Source organism: Caenorhabditis elegans, chromosome X, assembly GCF_000002985.6.
Source record: "Caenorhabditis elegans chromosome X".
NCBI classification, from domain to species: domain Eukaryota; kingdom Metazoa; phylum Nematoda; class Chromadorea; order Rhabditida; family Rhabditidae; genus Caenorhabditis; species Caenorhabditis elegans.
This window is the reverse complement of record NC_003284.9, coordinates 5,456,370-5,479,095: the sequence shown is the minus strand read 5'-3', so window position 1 is coordinate 5,479,095 and position 22,726 is coordinate 5,456,370. Positions and strand designations below refer to the sequence as shown.

The 22,726-nt window shown below is 36.6% G+C and overlaps 2 protein-coding genes and 18 non-coding genes across 20 annotated transcripts; 10 read left to right on the top strand and 10 right to left on the bottom strand.

Annotated features, from left to right (window-relative positions):
• The first annotated feature begins 50 nt into the window (after positions 1 to 50).
• C25F6.9 lies at positions 51 to 200 on the top strand. The gene has a single exon (NR_071056.1). It is a non-coding gene; the product is annotated as an Unclassified non-coding RNA C25F6.9 (non-coding RNA).
• Positions 201 to 747: 547 nt separating this feature from the next.
• On the bottom strand, positions 748 to 875 carry C25F6.17. Its single transcript, NR_071055.1, has one exon. It is a non-coding gene; the product is annotated as an Unclassified non-coding RNA C25F6.17 (non-coding RNA).
• A 288-nt stretch (positions 876 to 1,163) lies between these two features.
• On the bottom strand, positions 1,164 to 1,297 carry C25F6.13. The gene has a single exon (NR_071054.1). It is a non-coding gene; the product is annotated as an Unclassified non-coding RNA C25F6.13 (non-coding RNA).
• Positions 1,298 to 1,516: 219 nt separating this feature from the next.
• Positions 1,517 to 1,724, top strand: C25F6.16. The gene has a single exon (NR_071053.1). It is a non-coding gene; the product is annotated as an Unclassified non-coding RNA C25F6.16 (non-coding RNA).
• On the bottom strand, positions 1,532 to 1,748 carry C25F6.22. The gene has a single exon (NR_071052.1). It is a non-coding gene; the product is annotated as an Unclassified non-coding RNA C25F6.22 (non-coding RNA).
• Positions 1,749 to 1,971: 223 nt separating this feature from the next.
• Positions 1,972 to 2,101, bottom strand: C25F6.19. Its single transcript, NR_071051.1, has one exon. It is a non-coding gene; the product is annotated as an Unclassified non-coding RNA C25F6.19 (non-coding RNA).
• Positions 2,102 to 2,404: 303 nt separating this feature from the next.
• On the top strand, positions 2,405 to 2,519 carry C25F6.18. The gene has a single exon (NR_071050.1). It is a non-coding gene; the product is annotated as an Unclassified non-coding RNA C25F6.18 (non-coding RNA).
• Positions 2,520 to 3,407: 888 nt separating this feature from the next.
• On the top strand, positions 3,408 to 3,603 carry C25F6.14. Its single transcript, NR_071049.1, has one exon. It is a non-coding gene; the product is annotated as an Unclassified non-coding RNA C25F6.14 (non-coding RNA).
• On the bottom strand, positions 3,506 to 3,627 carry C25F6.15. Its single transcript, NR_071048.1, has one exon. It is a non-coding gene; the product is annotated as an Unclassified non-coding RNA C25F6.15 (non-coding RNA).
• Positions 3,628 to 3,702: 75 nt separating this feature from the next.
• C25F6.10 lies at positions 3,703 to 3,899 on the bottom strand. The gene has a single exon (NR_071047.1). It is a non-coding gene; the product is annotated as an Unclassified non-coding RNA C25F6.10 (non-coding RNA).
• On the top strand, positions 3,740 to 3,964 carry C25F6.12. The gene has a single exon (NR_071046.1). It is a non-coding gene; the product is annotated as an Unclassified non-coding RNA C25F6.12 (non-coding RNA).
• Positions 3,965 to 6,262: 2,298 nt separating this feature from the next.
• C25F6.25 lies at positions 6,263 to 6,408 on the top strand. The gene has a single exon (NR_071045.1). It is a non-coding gene; the product is annotated as an Unclassified non-coding RNA C25F6.25 (non-coding RNA).
• Positions 6,409 to 6,412: 4 nt separating this feature from the next.
• Positions 6,413 to 11,226, bottom strand: dpyd-1 (Dihydropyrimidine dehydrogenase [NADP(+)]). The gene is made up of 13 exons (NM_076526.7): positions 11,150 to 11,226; positions 10,819 to 10,932; positions 10,684 to 10,772; positions 9,793 to 10,042; positions 9,275 to 9,743; positions 9,053 to 9,225; positions 8,878 to 9,005; positions 8,732 to 8,814; positions 8,433 to 8,584; positions 7,767 to 8,384; positions 6,972 to 7,703; positions 6,792 to 6,925; positions 6,413 to 6,738 (listed from the first exon to the last, which is right to left on the bottom strand). The coding sequence occupies exons 1-13, from the start codon at positions 11,222 to 11,224 to the stop codon at positions 6,576 to 6,578; spliced, it is 3,180 nt and encodes a 1,059-aa protein (NP_508927.2). The 5' UTR covers positions 11,225 to 11,226; the 3' UTR covers positions 6,413 to 6,575.
• A 1,084-nt stretch (positions 11,227 to 12,310) lies between these two features.
• On the bottom strand, positions 12,311 to 17,866 carry ddr-1 (Discoidin domain-containing receptor A). The gene is made up of 15 exons (NM_076525.5): positions 17,777 to 17,866; positions 17,528 to 17,712; positions 17,328 to 17,480; positions 16,672 to 16,819; positions 16,512 to 16,620; positions 16,253 to 16,353; positions 16,103 to 16,208; positions 15,726 to 15,803; positions 15,570 to 15,676; positions 15,356 to 15,522; positions 14,685 to 14,998; positions 14,336 to 14,635; positions 13,415 to 13,610; positions 13,210 to 13,359; positions 12,311 to 13,155 (listed from the first exon to the last, which is right to left on the bottom strand). The coding sequence occupies exons 1-15, from the start codon at positions 17,838 to 17,840 to the stop codon at positions 13,033 to 13,035; spliced, it is 2,301 nt and encodes a 766-aa protein (NP_508926.2). The 5' UTR covers positions 17,841 to 17,866; the 3' UTR covers positions 12,311 to 13,032.
• C25F6.30 lies at positions 12,836 to 13,025 on the bottom strand. The gene has a single exon (NR_102184.1). It is a non-coding gene; the product is annotated as a small nucleolar RNA C25F6.30 (small nucleolar RNA).
• Positions 17,867 to 18,207: 341 nt separating the features above from the next.
• Positions 18,208 to 18,335, top strand: C25F6.28. Its single transcript, NR_071044.1, has one exon. It is a non-coding gene; the product is annotated as an Unclassified non-coding RNA C25F6.28 (non-coding RNA).
• A 47-nt stretch (positions 18,336 to 18,382) lies between these two features.
• C25F6.24 lies at positions 18,383 to 18,678 on the top strand. The gene has a single exon (NR_071043.1). It is a non-coding gene; the product is annotated as an Unclassified non-coding RNA C25F6.24 (non-coding RNA).
• A 326-nt stretch (positions 18,679 to 19,004) lies between these two features.
• On the bottom strand, positions 19,005 to 19,229 carry C25F6.29. The gene has a single exon (NR_071042.1). It is a non-coding gene; the product is annotated as an Unclassified non-coding RNA C25F6.29 (non-coding RNA).
• Positions 19,230 to 19,277: 48 nt separating this feature from the next.
• On the top strand, positions 19,278 to 19,427 carry C25F6.21. Its single transcript, NR_071041.1, has one exon. It is a non-coding gene; the product is annotated as an Unclassified non-coding RNA C25F6.21 (non-coding RNA).
• A 2,607-nt stretch (positions 19,428 to 22,034) lies between these two features.
• Positions 22,035 to 22,181, top strand: C25F6.20. Its single transcript, NR_071040.1, has one exon. It is a non-coding gene; the product is annotated as an Unclassified non-coding RNA C25F6.20 (non-coding RNA).
• The last annotated feature ends 545 nt before the right edge of the window (positions 22,182 to 22,726 follow it).

Sequence of the window (22,726 nt, the reverse complement as noted above, 5' to 3'; positions counted from 1 at the left end):
TATGCTTGAGTAGAAGAAGAGGTAAAAAAGAAGGGCGTTTGGGTATAAACGGTGGGGGTCTTCAACGTTTATTGGACACCAACCACCTCCGCCGGTGGTTTTATTATAGACGCGAGGCGACAAACCGCACCATCGGAGAGGGACCTGGTAGGAGGAGCGGGGAGTCGATTGTTTTGAAAGGTTGTCATCTAATTCAAAAATTAGTAAACTATTATTAGGTATTTTTATCTTTGGATATTTTGTAAAATTCTGAATTTAAATAAAGGAGATTAAGTTCGGAGGGTTTTGGCTCCCTGGAAGGTTTCATAATGAGTCCTGAAAAATAAATCCAAAAATTTTGGATTAAGTTTATTTAAATTAACATATTCCTACAATTTGTCTTTATCACAGATGCCAAAAATATATACAAGCCAGAAATTTTAAATTGTTACCACCCCATCACGTCTCTTTAAGTTAAATAGTTAAAATTATCTTCGCTCTAAAATGTATGTTTCATTAGAACACTAACAATTTTATCTAAACAAAATGGGGGTTTTATTAGAAAATAATGCCATAAAATTGTATAGTTTGAAATTAATGGTCACAGACACGTCTGCAAATTTGAGTTCACAAAAAATATATTTCAATAGCCACTTGATTTCCAAAGAACTGAACAAAAAACAGGAACAAGTCGACTTGAAACAAATCACAGTGTCGAAACATAAATGGTCAAGATGAGAAGTGGAACAGACCCGGCCAGCATAGAAAAAACAACACTAACTTATGCGTCACGCTGTGTGTGTGTGTGTGTGTGTGTGTGAAATTATATTCAACATGTACAAGCCAACGGGACATTAGTCACGACATGCGGGAAGAAGATAGCGAACGTCGTCTATTGTACCAAAAACATGCCGGGAACAAATGCGCCAAAAAAGTTGTGGCGAGGCGAATACTCTACTACTATTTCGAAATATGGAATTAAAAAAGTCATATTTTTTTCTATTTTTTTAAAAAGGTTTTTTTAGTGCGCCTTGACTGTAGCGATTTTATGTACTTTTGGGATTTTATGACTAAAATGGGAACACAAAACGTCTAAAATATACCCATACCTTAGTTTCTTGATTTTATTATTACTGATAAAAATATCAGCATCAAAGAATGTTTGCAAAGTGACTCATATATTGCACAAAAATAACCGTACAAAAGAGTTCATAAAGTTTCCAAAAAAACATACACTTGCGATCTCACGACATCTAAACAACAATGTACAGATGTTTAGTAAAAAAGGGAAACACACTAATACATTCCATAGAAGTAACAGTGCAACTAGAATGTTAGAACATCGATAGATAGACAAATACAGAACTGAATCGAATCAACAACCGATCATGGGACACATTGGGAAAACGCAGTGAGAGAGGAAAAAAAAGAAGAGCCAGGTAAAAAATCACTGCAAATCGATTGATAAAAACGAGGAAACGAGAAAACGAACGGTATGAGAATCGAACGGCCATCTCACTGCTTATATGTGAGCGTCGTGGTTTTGCTTGTAATGGCCATAAAATCGGAGGCCCCTCAATACGAAGAAGCAGAATAAGAAGAAGAAGCAGAAGGAAAAGGAGCGGAAAAGCAAGGGTGCTGGTTTTGGCTGCCGCAAGATAATAGTTTCTCAACAAATATTATCATGACAAACAATCAGTACGATGAAAATGCGACACAGTGTTGGAGATCAAGTGTCATTAGAAACGGAAATGAGTCAACCATTTTATACTAATGAGACTGGCAACTCTTACCTTTCAAAATGATTTTTTCTTTCAAAATGACACACTTGATACAATGAAGGAAAGAAGGGAAGAGAAAATTATATATGTATATGCATGATGTGCATGACAAGTCGGCTCTATTGATAACATGTAAAACGTGTGAAAATATAGAGGGTAAGATGTAGATAGAATAGTATTCACTGTATAACGACCGACATAGGCGCTGGTGCGTGGAGAAGAAGAGACGAAAATGCTTATGCATCTTTCATTCTCTGTGGGGGACTTTCTAAGCTGACAAATAGTTTTGCGCCCTCATTCCTAAAATGGAGATCATTCGCGAAAACAGCAGGGGGTTTCAGGTCTTTGCACTTCCTAGACTAATCATTTGGAATATGTGAGAAAAAAGTGAAGGGGTTTTATTTAGATTTGTGAAAGGAAAAGTTGTAAGAGTCAATTAATTAAAATATTATTAACTGAAACATCAAGAGGGTTTAGATATAACGCAGCAGAGAGAAAAAGGATTAGATAATCCGAAGATGTTTCAAGGACATGGTTTTTGAGATCACTAACAAGGGGGCGCCCACTCACTAAAATTATGCAAGAGAAGCGACTGTGCCCCGGAGTGCGAAATCAAGAAGAAGAAGAAGGACAAAACATGCGGATTATGCGGCCCATTGTTTTATTTGAATAAAACATATAGACCGGTCACTCGGTCCTCATTTTCAAACGCGCCAGACGTTAGTTGTTGCTTTAAGAGCCCCCGCGACGGCCGACTTACAATCACCTCTTATCTGTTCTGGCAGGCATGTGCGGAGAGCCAACACAGAGCCACCCCGACTAATCATTAAAACATGAGGGAAACATTGGCAGCGACAGATAACAAGAGATGCGTTTTTTTGCTATTTGAATTGGAAAAAATTATAATTAAATTGAAAAATTGGAATAATAAATAAATGGAAGTTGGAATATTGACTGAAAAATTTCAAACTTTTAACTCAGCTTCAATTTTCATTTAAAACACAGAAAGTCTAGCTTTTGTCTGAAATATCTAATTCAATGTAGAAATATTGAGTTAAATATACTTTCAATGTAAAATTTAGAAGAAGAAGAGAAGCTCAGTTGCACTCATGTTTTCTTGCATCACAAAAATAATCAATTTATACTTACCCCCAACAGCTGACTTGTTTTTAGTTTCCGGATTGAAACGTTAAACCTCCTCAAACACTTTGTTAAAATTTAGTTCCAAAAGTATGTTTTCGGAAGAAACATTAAATTTTATCAAAATGTGCTAAATTGACAAGAAACTCAAAAGTTGAAACTTTATTGAAACTATAATAATTTACTTGGATCTCCGGAATTTTCCGATTTTGTTAGTAAGGTGGGTTAAAAACATTTTTTTCTGAAACATAAATGTCTATACTCATTAAATATGTCTTAATCTAGTTATTTGACTAGTTTGGTAAACTGTGAATTCAAATTTGACGTTACCTAGCAACAGGAGGAGCTTGTTGGACCATGAAATTATGTGGTCAGCTTCTCCTTTTTACCTCAGGGCTACTCTTTTTTCATCATTTCAGAATGCACATTAAAATAAAACCTTTCTTTTTTAAAATTAAAATAGTGAAAAACAACATAGGTGGTCTGTGGAGGAGTACCGATGGCGAAGTAATGGGCCGCAGCAGCCCGGATTAAAGGCGCGTCCTTCCTAACGACAGGCAGAAAACAAGGTGCAAAAGGGGATGGACGGGCAGGTAGAGGTCACCTTCTTTGGACAAACGTTCCTCTTACAACGAACCGTGGCCACCAGCATCCTCTCGCTTTTTCCCCCTTCGATGTAGAACGGTTTGATGAGGAGGGGGAGGAGGCAAATGAACCAGCGGTCATTCAAGGAGGCCTAGAGATACTTCGGAACCGTGTCAGGTGTGCGGAGACGCTGAGATCTATCGGATGTAGATATTGGACGCTTCGGAGACAAACAGACACCCATACGCTAGCGGCACACACACACTCACATACTCACCTCAACACCAGAGACTTACACAGCACATCGTCAAGTGACGTGTTTGACTCTACCTGTCTACCACTCTCCCCTTCATTTACCTTCGGCAAGAGAGGTCATACTTATCGTTGCGACCCCCCGGTGTCCTTGCCTATCGTTTCGTTCTGTGTCTTTCAACTACCTCCTCCTCACGGATGAACACCGTTCGGCATGAGTGGAATGCACGGCGCATGAAGTGTTGAATGCAACATTGGCAGTAGACGCCAAAAAATACGACCTTGGGAACATCGGAGATCGAAAATAAGTGGTTGGGCAGAAGTAGGTGAAAAGAGGATATAGAAGGGCTTTTTATACGAAATCATAAATACAAAACGAAGTGAATGTATAAGAAGCGTGCAGATAATTCAAAAAAATATAACTTTGATTGAAAGATTCCTCATGAATTAAAGTTGCTCTATTAGTTTTCTTTGGCAGCTCTTGGTAGGGCTACGCCGAAATGCCTGCCTGCCCTAATGCGACCTACGCCTGACTCGTGCCTTCTGCTAAAACACACGTTTTTTTTCATTTATTGACTTGATTTTCATCAACATGATTGAAATGAGAAAATTAGAAATTTTGTAAACTCACGCCTAAATTCCGGAAAGTTGCGAGAGAGCTCAGGCTGGCGCTGGATTTTTTATTGTCAACGTTTTCAGTCAAATATAATTCAATAATTGAAAATTTAGCTTAAATTTCTGACACAAAATTTTTGTATACACTTTAAAAATTAAATTATCGACCATTTCAGGCTTTTGAAAATACCGAATGTGCAACTGTCGTACAGATATTGCCGCATGCTTTTAAATCAAATCTAAGACTTATACAGGAAGTACAAAAAGATAAGATGGGATTTGAAAATGTTGATTTCAGAATGATAATTATGTACCAACCAATGACGAATCTAAACTATTCACTTGCTTATATACTACCCGCATAGGGTATTGTTTACTGGTGGACTTTTGGGACGCGGTATACTGTTATAATTATTATGATCTTCAAACGTTCGTTCAGATGATGTCATTGTGTACTCCGTTTGCCACACCTCCCTGTTAACTACAACATTTCAAATTGTTCCTGATAGGCTGAGTAAGCAGTAGAAGACGTGTGAGAACTCATGGAATATGTACAGTAATATTCTAAGACTTGCCATAACATGTTGAAAAATAAGAGACTTTTGTGAAATGTGAAACCAATTAGCTTCAAATTTTTAAAATTAAAAATAACGCGCAATACTTTATTCCAAGGGCTTTTTTGTTGACATGCTGTTTTGTCATATTTTTTTCAACGGTTGTTATCACTTTAAAAAATCTAGCTCATTTAAAAATCACTCAAAATAAAAACCCGAATTCCAACATAAAAATTAGCGCGGTATTTCACAATTGGTAATTTTCTGTTAGGCTCGGTGCTCTTGACATTGTTACTTCATGTTTTACTAACTACCTTACATTTATGTAGTGCTTCTTTTTTAACAGTTTATCGGCTAATTCGGCAAATCAATTTCCGACTCATAATTTTATCCTAATGCATAGATGCCTCATTTCTTCTATGACGTCAATTTTATTCAAGTACTTATTGCCCGCAAAAGGTATTGTTTACCGCTGCATTTTCGCAACATGGCATATTATTCTAATGAGGGCGGTCTTCAAATATATGTTCGAATGATGTCATAGTAATCTGACTTAAAGAAGAAAAAATGGATTTGAGACGGCAAAAATTATACAATAATTTTTTAAGCTCTAGTATTGCATGAGAAAAAAACATTTTGGAGCTGTAAAAACATAAGCTTCAAATGTTTTCACAAAGCTTGAATTACGAAGAAAACTATTGATTTTCTGATTTTTAAAAACTATTTTTATGCTCTTCATAAAAGTTCTGTGCAATAAACTAAAGAATACAGCAAAACATCTATGAAGCTGAAGAAAATGTGAAATGCTGAATATAAATTTTAAATTTTCTTGAGATTTTTTTGACATCGATATTTTGGGTTTGGCACATTTACAAAATCCACATTTTCTCCTTTTTGACTGTGAGTTTTTTTTCAATTTTCATTAAAAAAAACATATAGAAATAGTTATACTTCCTGAAAATAATTTCACATGAGAAATATGGGAATTTGTAATTGTCTACATATGTAGTACTTATTCTTTACAGATTTTTTGAAATGACTATTTAAGAAAATCAATTTTTTAATCATAAATGTTTTCTCACAAATGACGAATTTTCGTAGTAACGTCAGTTTGATCCGAGTATTTATTGCCCGCAGAAGGTATTGTTTACCGGTGCGTTTTCGGAACATGGCATATTATTCTAATGAACGTCACCTTCAAAGATGATGTCATTGAGTACTACATATTAATGGCATAGTGAATTTTACATAATATATCTAATATCAGATATATTCGGAAACTGAAACATCTTTGCACCATAGTTCAGTAGCACGAATTGTTCGGACAAAGATTTGAACCATCTTGCCGTTTTCTTCCAATCTCTCTGTCACACAAACAGTTAGTGTGGAGCTTTGAGCAAACGAATGACGTGAAAGACAATAGCCTAACTGTCAACAGCGAGTTAGAAAGCGCCAAGAAGCATCTCATCCATTCTGTTCAGGGGATTCCTTTTCTGTACATGTCCTTTTAATTGTTGAGTAATTTATTTTGAGGGAAGATTTAGCATGAATAAAATTTAGACAGAAAAACACAATGCATACACTAGAAGATGTAACAAAAAAAACGAATCGGAAGAAAGTAAGTGATAAGTGAAACGAAAATTCAGAAAAACTACCAAACAAATAAAAGTTACTGCATTCCACCAGTAGTATCTAGGATAACTCTTCCACGTTGGTCAACTTTGACGACTTTTGGAGTTCCTGGCTCGACCGATGGCTTCACACCACGTTTTGGAGCCTTCCATGGCCCAGTTCTTGGCACCATTTCTATACATTCCGGAATCGGGCACACACTAAAATACAATTTTTAAAATTTTTTTGTGGGAGTGGGTTGTAATATTTGTACCTGTAGCAAAGAGTACATCCAGTACAATCGTCTTCCGTAACATGTGGCTGATGGGTGACTGGATCAAAAGTGATAGCTTGGTATCCAGAATCATTGCATGTCATATAACACTTTCCACAATTGATGCACATATCCTGAAATTAAAATGTTTTCGGTTCATAACAATATTGAGATACTTACATCATCAATAATTGCAACCTTCTGCTCTTGGTTGTCGAGTGTGACATATGGGCCAATACGTGGCAGGGCTTTTCCAATGACATCTTCAACAGTTGGGACACGCGAAACTTGAGTGTCTGGTCTCGAAGCAAAGTGATAGTTTTCGGTGTCCAAAAGGTTGCTTTCTGACAGTTTAATAGCCTCAAGCTTTTCACGTTCATCCCTGTACTTTCCGAAGAATGGCATTTTCTTTTGTCCTTGAAGCAAGATAGGTTTTCCTTTTTGATGTTTTTCGATTGGTGGCGATTGTCCATCCCAGTTTTTGAGTGACTCAGCGCCAGAAAGATAAAGAAGTGCCTTGAGTCCAGTACAGTAATCGTCGACAACTGTGAAATCTTGATTCTGAACTGCGGAGCAAACTTGGAGGACTGAAGCTCCTGCCATCAAGAATCCGAGTCCAGTCTCTGCGCTTTCAATTCCACCGGTCGCCATGATTGGGAAACCATCTAGTTCGTTAGCGATTGATGAGACAGCCTTCATAGCGATTGGACGAATAGCCGACCCGGACATTCCTCCGTATGTGGTTCTTTTTGTTGATCCAATTGCTGGCCAAGCATTTCCATCAGCCTTCATGTGCATAAGTGAGGAAACGGTATTTGTTGCAGTCACTCCACTTGCGCCTCCGTCTCTAGCAGCTCTGGCGATCTCACGAACGTCAGTGATATTTGGAGTCATTTTTGGGAAGAATGGGATCTAAACTCATGAAATTTATTAAATTCGCAATTTAAAATCTTCACATTACAGTGGAAAACATACCTTGACACAAGCGCGAACCCATCTACAAATTTCCTTTACAATTTCGGGGCTTTGTCCACAAGCCAATCCCATTCCCTTTTCTCCCATTCCATGTGGACAAGAGAGGTTGAGCTCAAGAATATCTGCTCCAGCTTCCTCACTCTTTGTTGCAAGCTCAATCCAATCAGCCTTGTTATAGACGCACATGATCGATGCGATGACAATTTTAGTTGGATGGTCACGTTTCAACTCCCTAATACATTGAAGCCAGTATTCACAGGATTTCTCTGAGATAAGCTCAATATTCATGAATGATCCTTGGTTTGGTCCATAAAGTGGTCCACTGGTAGATCCTCGGACAATACGTGGAGAGACATTGGTGACCAAGTCCTTGTCCAATCCATATGTTTTGGTGAGAATGAATCCCCATCCTTGTTCGAAAGCACGGCGACACATTGGTCCAGAAGTGGTTGGAGGAGCAGAAGCCAGTCCGAATGGATTTTCGAATTTAACGCCGCACATGTCAACGGAGATATCAACCTCGTCGATTGGGGTGAAGAATTGTGGAAGTTCTGGGGTCTCGGACACCTGGTTGCCGTGAAGAGATTGAATGTAGCGATGCATATTCCAGGCGGCAATCTTAAATATTTGCCAAAATAAGAATTCTGCCCATTAAGATTTTCAAACCTTTCCATCATTGACAGATTCGACGGTTGTTTCTGCGACTCCTGCCACATCTCCTCCAGCAAATACCCATTTTTCCGAAGTTTGTTGTGTTGTTGAATCTACTTCAATTCCTCCCCACTTATTCAACTGGCATGGTTGCAAAGCCGACAAAACTGTAAGAATTCAATGATCAATCTAAGCTAAAACATGTTTTTGCTGGCGAATCAGAGATCACTATTTATTTCCAAAAACTCTCGGTGATAGTAATCTTCAAAGTCAGCTCTCGGTTAGTTCTTAAGAAAAAAAACCGCTCAACACACCTGCGTCTTCTTTCAACGTGGATCCAAATGCGGAAATCACATAGTCGCATTTCAAGATAACAATCTGTTCCTCATCCTCGTACCTGCAACGAAATGACTAATTTCACCCGAATTCTCCTTATTTGCGCTAATTTTACACTACTCACCACTTGCCGTTGTCATCTTGTTCGGTCTTGTTGAATTCGATCGAGACAATGCGCCCGTCCTTCACGTTGATTTTTCGTGGCGCTGAGAATGGAAGGAACTCACATTTTTCTTCCTTGGCTGCTTCCATCTGAAATGAACATTTAGCTATTTTTGTCATTTGAAAAAAAGAATAACCTCTTCAGGAACAGCACGGATTCCAGTGAAACCTTTGCGGAAAGCAATGGTGACACGAGATGCACCACAACGGAGAGCAGATGTTGCACAGTCCATTGCAGTATCTCCTGCTCCGAGCACAACGACACGTCCTCTCATTGTTGGAAGTGGAGTTCTCTTACATCCGCACATACCTATAAAAATAAACGAAAACCTTAATGAAAGTTATCATGTCCAACTTACCAGGTTTGCTAGCAGCCGCGACAGCTGGAAGATAATTTTTGCTAGTATAAAATCCATTCTCAATTGTCAATCCTTCAAAGAGAGGATCAATTTTTGGTTCTGGGTTTCCGATACCAATAAAAACAGCGGCAGCTCCTTGTTCCTTCAATTTGGCAAGTGTTAGACCGTCTTTTCCTAAAGGTCTGTTTGTTTCAATCTGGACTCCAATGTCTCTGGCAAGCTGAATTTCAAAGTCAACAACGTCATAAGGAAGACGGAACTGTGGAATTTCAGCAGATGAAAGCCCTCCGATGTAAGCTCTCTTTTCATAGATAGTAATATCTGTATATCCTAAACGAGCCAAAAACGATGCACATGAAATACTGGCCGGTCCGCATCCGATAAGAGCAACTTGCTCCTTATGAGAAGCGTTGCGGTTCTCCCGAACTTCCTTTGATACGATTTGACGAACATTCATTTGCTTGAACACCTGGAACATTACAATGAATAACACTTCAACTAAGACTCATATGGCTCACGTCACAAGCATACTGCTGAAGACCACCAATGTTGATAGCGCCTTCTTCACTTGCTTGCAAGTTACACGATCCAACACAAAGATCCGATGTTGGGCAAATCATTCCACAGGTCAGACCCAGTGGGTTGTCAGAAAGAATTTGACGAGCTGCTCCGTAGTAGTTTTTGTTTGAAATGCTAGTTATGAAGCTTTTGACATCCAATTGGGTTGGGCAACTTTTTTGGCAAGGAGCGTCGGCGCATTTCAAACATCTGAAAAAAATACCAAGTACATGGGTTTAGATAAGATAGTTTAGAAATGATTAGAAATGAGTTTTAACTTCACAAAGTTGGTTGCTGAATCTACTTTTCCCTTTTTCCAAAAATAGGGCTGTTAGAATGTACTGTGAGTATTTTGAGTCTGACGTCCTTTTTGCAGGAAACTTTAGACTTAAAACTAATTAATTTTATGAAAATAAAGAGAGCGGTGAGGATGTTCTATTCAATTTTTACATTTTTTTACAATTGTCAGTTACTAAGTTATTGAAACCAATAAATTCAAATTAAAAGCCGACCAAAAAAGTTTTTTTTCCACGAACTTTATTATTTTGTTATGTTTTAATTAATTGTTTTTAAATATATTTTTCAAATATGTATGATATTCTTTCAATTTAAAAGTAAACTTGAACAAAATCCTAACTGACACTACACTCCCTTTAATTTATTGCAAAATTTTCTTATTGCACTTTATAAACGAAATGTAGAGGTTCCGAAAATTAGTATTGCTTGCCTTTCAAACTTCTTTCACACTTCTCTCAAAATGTTTCCGAACTACAATACCCCTAAAATAATCAGTATCACATTATATCTGATTTTTCATAGATCACTACGTCACACTGTCCTTTATTTTATACCTCATCGCTTCCTTCAAAGCTCCGCGCTCACTGAGCGTAGTGTGCTTGATGTCTCGGAAGTCATTCTTGAGCTTAGATTCTCCGCAGGTCTGAAAAATTGAAAATGAAGTTTTATCTTCTGAGTTCCAAAATTACAGATCCACATCCTTTCTCCTCGTTTCTCTTCCAGTTGTGCTTGTTTTTCTTTGTCACCGCACTTGGAACTGCATTTGCCTTGTCTTGTACTTTTGGGTTCAAGATGAGGAGACTCTGAAATCGGAATTATCTTGTACAACTTTTTAAGTTTAGTATGCCCATTAACAGAAGATCAAAGGTTTCTCCCAAAACTTGCTATCGGACTGCACGTGCCACTTGCACGTGCGCTGCTTATCAAAAAGTCTTATCAGTTTAGCAAAAAGGCAGACTTAGAAACAGAAACTTTGTTTTAGTACTGAATATGATTTTGAACTTTTTAAAAGAACTATACCTCGATATCCGGGGAGTCCTTGCTGAGAAGAGGAAGATTATTGGTTGGACTAGTAGTATTTGGCTTTGGAGTCATGGCTGTAAATATGATGTTGAAAAATTTACAAAATATGAAAATTGACAAACAAAACGCATAAAAGTCGTACGACATGAGTGTCAAATAATATAAATTATTAAATAAATTTAACTGAGAATAGACACCATCAAAAAGTTTCAATTTTTAGATTTTTTTTTTGATTCAAAACATCCTACTTCAAAGCGATGGTACAAAAGGTTTTCTCGACTTTCGATACGCTGACAGCGCGTCGACTGACCAACGAAAACGGGGGTTGACTGTATCAAAGGAAAAATGATAAAGTAGGAGAAAAAGAAAGGTAATGAATGCCGAGATTGTATCAACGAACAGAACTGATAAGATTACAGCCGATTTTTTCTATATACTGCAAATCATCTCGCGCCACGTGTTCATTTATCAGGTTTTTGTCACTCGATTTGAGCGGTCAACACAAATAAGTCTACCTATCTTTTTTTATTTTTCAAAGCAGGTTTATTCTCTTTTTGAGAGAGATTTGATATTATTATTATTCATATCAAGTGAATTGGTCAGGATTGATGTCGCGTGATGAATTGGGATTATATACTCAAAATGTGCCTAAATGAACAATTTTCGTAATGAGACCTTTCAAAAAAAAAGTTAAAATGTTATTGGTGATTCAAAAGTTTGAAAAAGAGAGCTCATTCTTACTGAAATCGTTGGCCACGTTAGAGGTCCAAATCTGACTTTTTGAATTATCAGTGTTTATCGCATGTTTTGGTAGTTTGGGTCATGTTATTACGTTGATTAAAATACATTTAAAGTCATTAGGTAACCAAAATTAACCAATATTGGTTACCCTTAGGCCTAAAAAGTGCCTTAACCAAATAACGTGATCTAAACAATCAAAATATGCAATAAGAGATGATAATTCAAGAGGAAATAATCAATTTTTGACAGCTGCGACACGTAATAAAAAAAACAAAATTGAAGATTATTGCTAAAATGAACTCATTTTTTGAAATTTTGAATCCCCATAAAATTTGCTAAAACTATTTTTGAGAAGTTTCAAAATTAAATTCGTTCATTTGAACATAATTAGGGTATAAACATTACTCCAAGGAAAGCATTAAGAAAATGTAAAACATTTTATTTGTTGAAGAAAGTAAAAATAAAAATTCAATACGCGTAAAAACCATATAAACAGAGTACACCACTAAAACTTTGAAACTTTGATTCTGGTTTAAAATTCTGGGAAGAGGAGCGGAAAACAAATACTTTTTGATCTCTAGAACTGAGAAAAAAATGCAGAGACATCGACAGTCAACAATGACAGAGAGACGGGTTAATAAAGCAAATTGTAGGGAATGAGACGGAGGGGGATGCGCAACGGTTATTAGACCTGTGGTCCAGGTCGATTGGCTCACTTGCTCTTGTCTTGGGTCGGGCTCATTGAGATAGTGAAGAGGGAAGGCAGAGGTCAGTTTTTACAACTAGCAGTTTAGAAATATTGGTTTAAAACAATTGCAGAATGATGATTGATTGGCGGGTAAAGTAAGATCACAAACCAAAAGATCACGTTTATTTTCTCATATCTTCTTTTTTTTTGTTAGTTTGCGCCGAAAAATTCTACACTATTTGACAATGTCCTTGTCACCTCTTCAACTATCTCATCTTTTTTTCAGTTCGATTCTCTTATATACTCGTAGGTTAAAACTTTGGGAAAGAAGTCAGTGAAATCTCAATGAAGTGAGTCCTGAATAAGTAGAAGAAATGGAGTTTGGGAGAGATCAATGGGTCAAGGAGGAATATGTGGAATATGTAAAGTTTTTGTTTTGAGATGAATTATTTCAGTCTTGGAAAGGCTTGACTAGACGCTCAAACGTCGGCCGCTCCAACTGGTCCACCCGGAAACATCGCGTCAAAAGTTGTAAGATTTCATAGTTAAAAACTGTTGGCATCAACGGTACAACCTGAAATTAAAGTTTCAAATATTTATCAAATTATTCATTTTGATAGTTTCTCACCGCATTTGGTTGGTGATCCAGCAGAGCACACGCGTTATCAACTATCTGCTCATTGGTGAGTTCTTCGTATGGACGCTGTCGGCACTGATAAGCCATCTCGTACACCGTTGTAGCAACGGCCCAAGCATCAGATTTATGAGTGAATTCGTTCTGGAAAAATATTTTTGAAAGAGTATTATAATATTTGAATAAATAAGACACCTACATTCACAATTGATTCTGGAGCAGAATAACGAAGTTGAGCATGATGTGATGGCCCTCGGGGCGAGCACACTTTTGCATGGAATTCACCGTCCATGAGTATGTTGTTTGGGGTGAAATGTCCGTGAACTATCCGAATACTTTCCAAGTATGCCATTGCAGAATATATGTCTTTGCAAATTCGGACAAGAAATTCGGTACTGAAAAATTAACATAGATGTATTATCAATATAAAATAAAATTTTAGTAATTTTAAGAGCATGAGGATACATACGAGTATAAAATTTGTTGATTTTTCACTTCACGGGTTCATGTACAGGAAACAGGTAGTTCAACATTTTTCCGAAATTTCCTAGCTTGAAACCAATTGCCAAATTAAAATTACTTTCTATGTGCTTGAAAAATGTGAAATTCAATAAAAAATTTATTAAAAAATGCTAAAATGTGAAAATAATTGAAATTAAAAACTAATAAAATGTGAGTAATTTTTATTGAGAAAGTTTGGTACATTTTACGTTTAGTGGTACCATCTGTAATATTGTTCTTCTCTTTTTTTGGTTTAGTAGAGGAGCGACCATTTGTAAAACTTATAATAAGGGTGGTAGCAATTTCCGGATCATTATTTCATTCATTATTTCAAGATGTTTATGTTTTCCTAAAATTTTAATTTTCCGATACGTAGTCGAACATTTTTTTTGTATGAAAACGATTTTCCAAAAATTCTCGATTAAAGGTCGAATTTGAATTTTTGCATTCTCAGTTTCATACATGTTCTCCTTAAAATTAAAACAAATATTTTTTTTAAAGAAACTTAAGTTAAAGTATATAGAGCCAACATTTTGTTTTCAGAAATACTTTCCATCTTTCTAGGAACAGAAGTTTCTTCAAAAGCACAAATAATTCATTATTGAACTTGAAAACTTACTCTAATGGCGCTTCGGAAGCCATCCAAAAGTTTCTGATGCAACCATATTCTACATGCTCGAGGAGCAAGTTGTATGACTCATCAACGCCAAACAACTCGACAATTCTTGGATGCCTTCCACACTGTAACAAGCATGCTATCTCATCTCCCAGAGCTCGTGTACCATGCACGCAATCTTCTTCCTTGGTCGACTTGTGCGCACATTTCAGACCTCCAAAAATGATACATTCCTTGATCATTGTGAACTTCCCCTCTCCAATGGCTTTTCCAATGAGAAGAGCACTAGATGGGTATTTCTTTCTAAAATTTTAGTTCTTAGACATCAAAACTTGATAGAAAATTAACATACAGCGCCTGAATTTTCCGAACACTTTTATAAGAGCCATTGCTGCTATTCTCAGGTGACACTGGCTGGGAATAGGTGTGCTCCTCTCGTCCTTCAGGAGGCGGTGGAAAGTTGAAATCTGTCCACGTCGGTGGTATTGCACGGCAAGAAAATGTTGATTTCGATGAAACACTCAAAAGTGTAGACTTTTGCGATCGGGCATACAGAATATCATTTGCAACTTCATAATGACCATTGGAAAGTTTCCCGTTGGATGGAAAGACGTGACATGTTGGCTTATTCCCCATATGCGTGATTATCAAATCTTTTTTGACATTCTGAAGAAACATTTTTTAAATTTAATTTTAATTGGTTTACCAGGGTTTGGCGCTAGCTTCTTCCAAAGTTTGGTCGAAACAAAATTAACTTTGATCAAAACTTGCCAAAAAGTCTTGACTCAGGTTGCCTCTAAGTTTAATCTAATTGTTCAAAAACTTTTGCTCAAGTTTAAAAAAACACCAGAAAAATTTGGGCAAATTTGGCAAGAGTTGGGTTAAACTTTGGCAAACCTTAAATAGTATTGCGAAACTTGTCCAAAGTTTTGCCTAACTTTTGCCCAACTCTTGCCAACTTTATTATTTTTTAGGCCAAACTTGGAACAAAAAGCTTGAACCAAATGCAAAATTTCAACATACCGAATCCACACTTTTGTTCTTCTGCCTTCGTTTTAAACATACAGATACGCAGTAAGCAACACATGCGAATATTGTTAAAAATATGATTCCGCAAACGACAAGTAACTGTTGAGTTGCTGCTGATGACGGTGGCGGGATTTTTTCAGATAACAGTGTCAAATTTGCTGCTGAAATTATAAAATATAAAATTGATATGAAATGATTCACCAATTACCTGAAGTAAAATGTACTTCCGTTAAAAACATCCAGTCTGATGAAAACTTGATCGAAATTCGAACTTTTCTCCCGGCGCGATTGTGAAGCGGAACTCGGAAGTCGTAACTGAAAAATGAAAATTAACAATGCAACGTGGTAAAAAAACTGCACTTACCGTCTACTAGTGTTGTTTAGAGATTGTCTTTCGCTGGAAGATATTTGTGAGAACAATGGAAATGTTTTTCCATCTTGGCTGAAAATAATTAATAAATTATGGGAGGGAGAAGATTCTAAAAGTTCGAGTTTTCGAAGGAAATAACATTTTTTTTATCCCTAAAAACAAACATTCCGGCAAATTAACTGAATTTTCTTGGTTTTATGTTCAAATTTAAAGTCTTCAGTGAAACCACAAAGACCCAGAATTATTTCTCTATACCTGATGGAATATTTTTCACAATTAAACCGGTAACTCTTGGAAAATGTAATTTGCTCAGAATGAGCACAGCTCTGCTATAGAGCATTTATTCAACTTTGACTAGCTTTTGTGCGTACCTGAAAATAACATCAATTCCATCAATTCGGTTTCCAAACGTTGCAAGTACGACATCGGTGAAGTTGTGGACTTCTTCAAACTCGAACAATATCGTGATGCGACCATCTGAGAAATTAAATTTGGAATTTAATTTAGTCATATTCTCATACCAGTTGTGTCCCTATTCCAGCCGATCCAACTATTGTTCATCTGATTCTTCTCAAACGGCGACGCCTGCGCTACGAAACCGTCGGTTAGCAGGCCAAGACCCCTAGAAATAATTGCCCATTTTGTAACTGTCGATCACATTCATCAATCAAGTTAACTGTTATCAACCAGTAATACTTTTACCCTTTGATTTTGTTCTTTTTGTAGGCATAGATGTTTTCTGATGCCCTTTCAACAATACAAGTTGTATAAATTACGTACCGTTTAATGCCGGACTCCGTATAGATTTGACTATCCTCGAACATACTGTCTTTGAAGTCAAGAGTATCAAGACGAGAACCATCTGGTACAGTTGAGTAATATGTTACACCTGAATGAAAAATTGTTTTTGATTTATTCTTTTTCAAAGTAAAATTGCTACCTTCATGCTTGCATCCGTGAATTTCGGCTCGCATGCACACAGTTCTTGTGTTTTTAGACGAGGGGACAAACCGGATCCGGGAAGCAACAATTGGAGGGTCTAGAACTCTGATGACAGGGGTTGTTGTGTCAAAGTTTCCGTCCATGTACTGGAAAATTTGTATTTAAAACATTATTTTTCGAAAAATTTGTAAATCCCCGTTTTTCAGTCGCTATGTTTTTGAAATTCATTTAATTTTCATTTAACTTTTTGATGAAGACTCTACCTTGTTTAAAATTTGTTAACAACTAACTTTCTAAAATTTCATTTTTAAACTACACATTTTTAAATAGTTTGGCTTACAATCAGTTTACAGGCAGATTTGAAAAAAAAGTTTTTATGTTTGCAGTTCTAAATTGACCAATAATTTCAAACAACAAAGCCAAAAATTTATACCTCAGAAATCATCGAAAAATGTTTTTTTTTAATTTTTCAAAATTTGAGGACGTTTTGAGCAACTTTTCACAGTTACAACCTCAGGTTGCGTATTTATCTTAAGAATGAATCATTGTTCTATATTTCAGCTCAGTTAAATCTGTTAATGTTTTAACTTTTCCAAAATATAAATTTTCACAAATCTAAAAGTCTTTATAAGCACCTTTTAATTTCACACATACCACATGTCCCGTCCTATTTTTATATCGTATCCATTGACTTCCAGGACGTAAGTAGTCAATCATGTAATGGCTCGCAAACTCCCGTCCCGTCCCATTTCCATACCTTCCTTGGGTTTCAACGGAAGTGATGAGAAACGTGTCGTTCAGAGTTACCTGCAGTTAATTAAATTTTTTGTTCCATATATGTCGTGTTTGCAAACCTGCAAAAATTCATAACTTTTGGAGTTAATCTGAGGCTTCGGACACCAGGCTCCCGATGCCAGCTCAGAGTGCAACCGTGCATTTTGTGGTCCGACACTTTGTTTGTCAAAACTACTGCTGGCCGTTATTTGTGAATCGGCAATGTCACCGTTTTGCATACCGAGCGCATTTTCACCACATTGATCTGAAGAATTTATTACAAAACGCTCTTCTCTTATGCTCATCTCAAGTCGAGCTCATTAACTTACCAATGCGTAAAGTATTTGTTGTGGTTGTCCCATAAATTGCTAGTAAGACCAATGCAATTTGCATCTCATCTGAATAGCAATCCTGCAAAAAGTTCTTATTAGTTAGAGTGGCTAATAATGGGTGTATATCAGAAGTGAGGTATAAATAGATGAGAATTTGAATATTAAATTTATTTATTTACTATTTCTTGGCTTGAAAATTGAGAGCAAAATAAGGAATAAAAATGAGATGAGGTAAGAAAAGTAAATGATAAGGTGACCAGATTGGAGCATGTCCGAGGTCAGATGATATTCAAGAAATGTCGTTAGGATCACAAAACGCTATATATTCCTCATGTATTCATTAAATATTTTCCATTCAAAAGTTCAACCAGATTTCTGATAGAATAGAGATGCAGTTAAGAATCACAAAAGAATAAAGAGATCATATGAATCACAAATTGTGTGTGTGCGGCACACCACAAGGACAATCTGGAGCAATGTGACGGAATGCTTACGATATGTAAATCAAAGACATCTGTTAATAATGAAATCATCGAGGGTGAGATAAAGCAAGACTAGAGAGGTGACTAGTGGTTATAGTGCACATCGATGAAAATGAAGTGAGGGCCGGCTGTGTCTTCGTCGTTTTTTTTTTGTCAGAATTCAGCATTTTATTATGCAAAGACATCTGCCAAGTATGGGGTTTGGGACAGGTGCCCCGACACCGAAAGAAATAGGTCGAGAGGAATGGGGTCTGAGCTGGTTTGATGAGTAAATGGGAAAATTTGAACACATTTGACACACTCACTGAGGAGGAAATGTATGATGGCGTCTTAGGAGATGACATGTCAAGTATATAACAATTTAGATCATTGATGAAAACTATAGATTAATGCACAAGCCTAACCGTGCTACGTCCGTGTTTTGTTAGAGCATCTATCACTATGTGAAATTTTTGCAGCATTTATTTGTGAAGCTTTCAAAACTGTGATTTTTAAAGAAACACAAAAATTTGTGGAATGAACTAATATCTCATTAAGGTGGAGAACGGCCATCGGGGATTTGGCCTAAGTACACATATAATAGTCTAACCTGTCTAAATATTACAATAAACCACTGCATAAAATTTTAGATTTTTCAAAAATGTGATCTTCAAAAAAATATATTTTGTCCACGGGCGATAATTGGGAATTCGGCGTTTTTCATTGTGAAAAAAATTACATTGAACTTGGATTTAAAAGTTATTGTTGGAAAAAAAGTAAATTTATCAAAGTTGGAATAAATCAAGTGAAAAACATTGTATAATAGCGTGCTCTTAAATGTTTGCCACTTAAAAAAAAATTAATTTGTAATGATGGGATCAGGAGTGATATTTTTTTAGATGCCAAAAAAAAAAAATAAAAGTGACTAAAGTTTAAGATATCAACAAAAAGTTTAGAGGCACAGCTACAAGTGCCAAATTTCAAAAGTCATTGACTATACAGAAAAATACTGCAGAAAATCAGGAAATCCATGACAGTAATAAACCCAACGCAATCCGACAAAGTATCAACCCGGTCGTCGCTTTGTCTCTGTGGTTAGGAAAAACCGTCAGAGACAACGAGGTGGTGGCTGCCGACAGAAGGACCCAATTGAAAACAATGGGCAATTATACTATTAACTATGTACATGTAGCACCATTCCGAACACAAAACATTTAACGGATATTACGGCAGAAATAATGATAATATAATATTAACGGCGAGGAAGATGGACGAGCGTTGGCAACCATGATGGTAAATTATGATAACTTATGACTGTACTATAGAGATTGCGACAGTTGATAGGAAGTGGAGAGTAAGTAGTTAGTTTGAGAAGGGGGGATTTGAGAGATTCGTAATGGATATTGTAATTTGTGGAGTGATTAAAGAAGACAGAGTATACACGTATTGAAAAAAAAACATTTTGTGAATCCGGAAATCTTGCGGTGAGGAAATTGAATGGAATACGAGAAAGATTAGATGGTCTCTCTCTGTCTGTCTCGATTTGAAAAACATATTAGACCTCCATCGGTGTCATGGACGAAGCGAACAGGTGAGAATGTTCAACTTCTCGATTAAGCATGATTGATGGGACATAAGACATTGACAAAACATCTGTACCCAATTCTATTGAAACGGGGGAGGAATCGAGCGGTTAAAACCATAAAGCCAAATTGATATCTCGCTTCTCGCCTCTATTATAAATTTATAATTGTCTAAACATTTTTCAATTGACAGTGGTTTGTTGTGAGAGTATTTAAAAGCTGACTGTCACCACATAAAAACTTTTTTCTCTTTCCCTCTTGCGCCGTTCTCGTCAATGCGTGGGAACGAACACAGAGACAATTATCAGCAATTATAGAAAGTGAGAAGCAGAGAAAAAGAGAGAACAAGGGAGAAAAAGAAAAAACAACAAACTGTAAGTGTATGCATTAAAGCAAGGAATACAATTATTCTAAAAAAACCTCACCGCCCCAGATCGACAAAAAATCAAGACACTACAGAAAATAGGAGTTGGTTGTAAAAATAAAGCGTTTAAAAGCAGCAGACAACCAAAACATGTGGATTGGACGAAAAGAGCCGCTAATGTATTCTGAAGGCTTCAAATGTGAGGGCGGAATGAAAACAAAAACCTCCAAAAATGTGAAAAAGCATGACACTATTACACCATTTGTGTTATTAATTTTTTGAACGAGAAAAAAAAAGAAATTTCACCACAAAGTGAAACGGTGAACTTTTGAGAGAAATAGACAGTGTTATCAATGTGTGGCAAGTACCAGGAATTTTAGGTGGGAGTTTGAAAGACAGTTATGCCGAAATTTGTTCAGTTTTTGCTGTGTAGGTTTTCCAGATGGCAGCAATAGGTTTAGTGAAAAATTATGTTTACTGATTTCAACAAACAAGTTTTTGAAAACAATTTTTTTTTATAAATTTGCGAAGCAACAAGTTGAAATGTTATAAAGCAAAAGCGGGCTCTGAATCTGAATTTTCGATAATTCGACAATTGTGGAAAACTACAAAAAGTATCGATTGCCAAAAAAACTTGAGTTTCCGACAATTTTCGGGTTCCGCGCCGCACTGCACAGACTTGCGGCGCGAGGCAGGCACGGCAGGCGGTTTGGCAATTTTTGTTCTACATTTTGTATGTTTTTTAAAGATTTTTGAACTAGATAATGGCATAATTGTCGATTTCTTATTTTTTTGAACAGTAAAACTACAGAATTGCAGAACAAATGTCCGCCGACCATTTTCGAGTTAACCAAAACTCTTACTACAGTAGAAATTAGTTTTTTGCTAATTTTCAAAGTTTTTTTTTCAAAACTTTAAATTTGATGACAGTCGAGTTGCCGATTTGCCAATGGTTCAAATTGTCAAATTATGAAATTACAGAATTCTAAAAATTAGCCATTGCCGCAACTTTGCAAAAAAAATTAAAAATTCGGCGGTTGCCAGAACTTTTTTTTTCAGGTTAATATTTGAAAGTTTAACAAAACTTATGATTATCATTATTTTGTTGGAATATATTTCAAGTACATATGTAATTATTCATGTAATAAATTATACATCTTGAAAACCAATAAACTGCTACAAATGTTTTATAGTTGAACAAAAGCAATAGTTGCATTGTCATGTTTAAAAATATCAAAAACTAATATTTGTCTAAAAGCTAAGATAGTGCATTTCTTGAGATGAGAACTTTAGAAAAAAAATCAGAAAATAGTGGTTACTCAACAAAAATCTTCAAAACAGAACTACAATTACTATATCGATATATCAAATGGCCAGTCAAAATTTGACAGACAGATTTTGACAGCAGACATTTTTTGTTGCTTTTTTGTCAATTTTTGAAACAGAAAAAAAAGAACATAGGGGAATTGAAATAGTAGGCATGTTTGAAGGTAGAGACTAGTTTTACGAGAGATTGCAAGTGAACACCTGTGAGCCTGGCAAACATAGTGAGAAACATGGCCGAAAGTTCATGTCTACTCTATATCAGAGTGTGAAAAACGAAACGGAGAAATCAGATAGACAAGAGGATGTGCGAAAAGAAAAGTGTATAATCGAGAAATAGTTTTGCGACCGCTGTGTGACGACGAATTGTTGTGAATGAACGGAAGTTGCAAGCGGGGCAAAGGAAGGCTGGAGGAAAATAAGGATAGACATTGAACTACTACCATAAGACGAGAAGATGAAATGTCACGACACGGAATATGTGTGTTGCCATTCAAGTGTGAGCGCGGACGGAGCGCGGCGGGGGATGGGGATCAGCATAAAAATATGATTCAATTAAGAATGACATGCAAACGTTCGCGCCCCGCCGGATTAGTGACATCTGAACGACGGGTACGTGTCAGTGTTCCTCTTCCTCGGTGCTCAATTGCTCATGTGCTGATTTTCCGAGTTGAGGGGCGAGGGGGGTGCCGCATTGTGCATCCGCCACACATACATGCATAATAAGGTGCGGTTTTCGGTGAAGGTCCACGTTGTCGTCCTGTTCCGTTCAAAACGACTTTACGCGCTCTTCTTCTTCCTTCAACTACATGCATAATTTTAGAGTCTTTAGAGTAGAAGCAGTTTTGCACGAAGAAAAGTTTCGAAACGGACGAAATAAAAGAGAATAGGGTCAAGCGTCAATCCTATTTTTCATACATTTTGTTGGTGTGCTTTAGCCGACTATTGCTGAAATTTGAGTAGATGTGAAGACAAGAAGACAATACAAGTGACGGGGCTTCAGTCAAAGCAAAAGTTTTCGAGTATTCATGAATTCATGAACAACTCAGAAATGATGAAGGGTTCCGAAATGCTTCAGCACTCTTTTCATATGACGGGAGACCGCATTCGTAAAAAAATGAATCGAAATAATACTGAAGAGCATACTAAATGAAGTCGGTTCTCTCACATTTTAGTAATTAATCATAGTTACAATGAGATCAGAAGTCGCGTGAAA

What these genes read in the sequence shown, in the direction of transcription:
- ddr-1 (NM_076525.5), bottom strand. Translation starts at nt 17,840, where the DNA reads ATGCAAATTGCATTGGTCTTACTAGCAATTTATGGGACAACCACAACA. An exon ending in GGAATTGATGTTATTTTCAG is followed by an intron (nt 15,804 to 16,102) that starts GTACGCACAAAA and finishes AATTATTTTCAG; the next exon opens with CCAAGATGGAAAAACATTTC. An exon ending in GTTCGGAAAATTCAGGCGCT is followed by an intron (nt 14,636 to 14,684) that starts GTATGTTAATTT and finishes CTAAAATTTTAG; the next exon opens with AAAGAAATACCCATCTAGTG.
- dpyd-1 (NM_076526.7), bottom strand. Translation starts at nt 11,224, where the DNA reads ATGACTCCAAAGCCAAATACTACTAGTCCAACCAATAATCTTCCTCTT. An exon ending in GCTTTGAAGGAAGCGATGAG is followed by an intron (nt 10,043 to 10,683) that starts GTATAAAATAAA and finishes TATTTTTTTCAG; the next exon opens with ATGTTTGAAATGCGCCGACG. An exon ending in TTCAGCAGTATGCTTGTGAC is followed by an intron (nt 9,744 to 9,792) that starts GTGAGCCATATG and finishes GTAATGTTCCAG; the next exon opens with GTGTTCAAGCAAATGAATGT.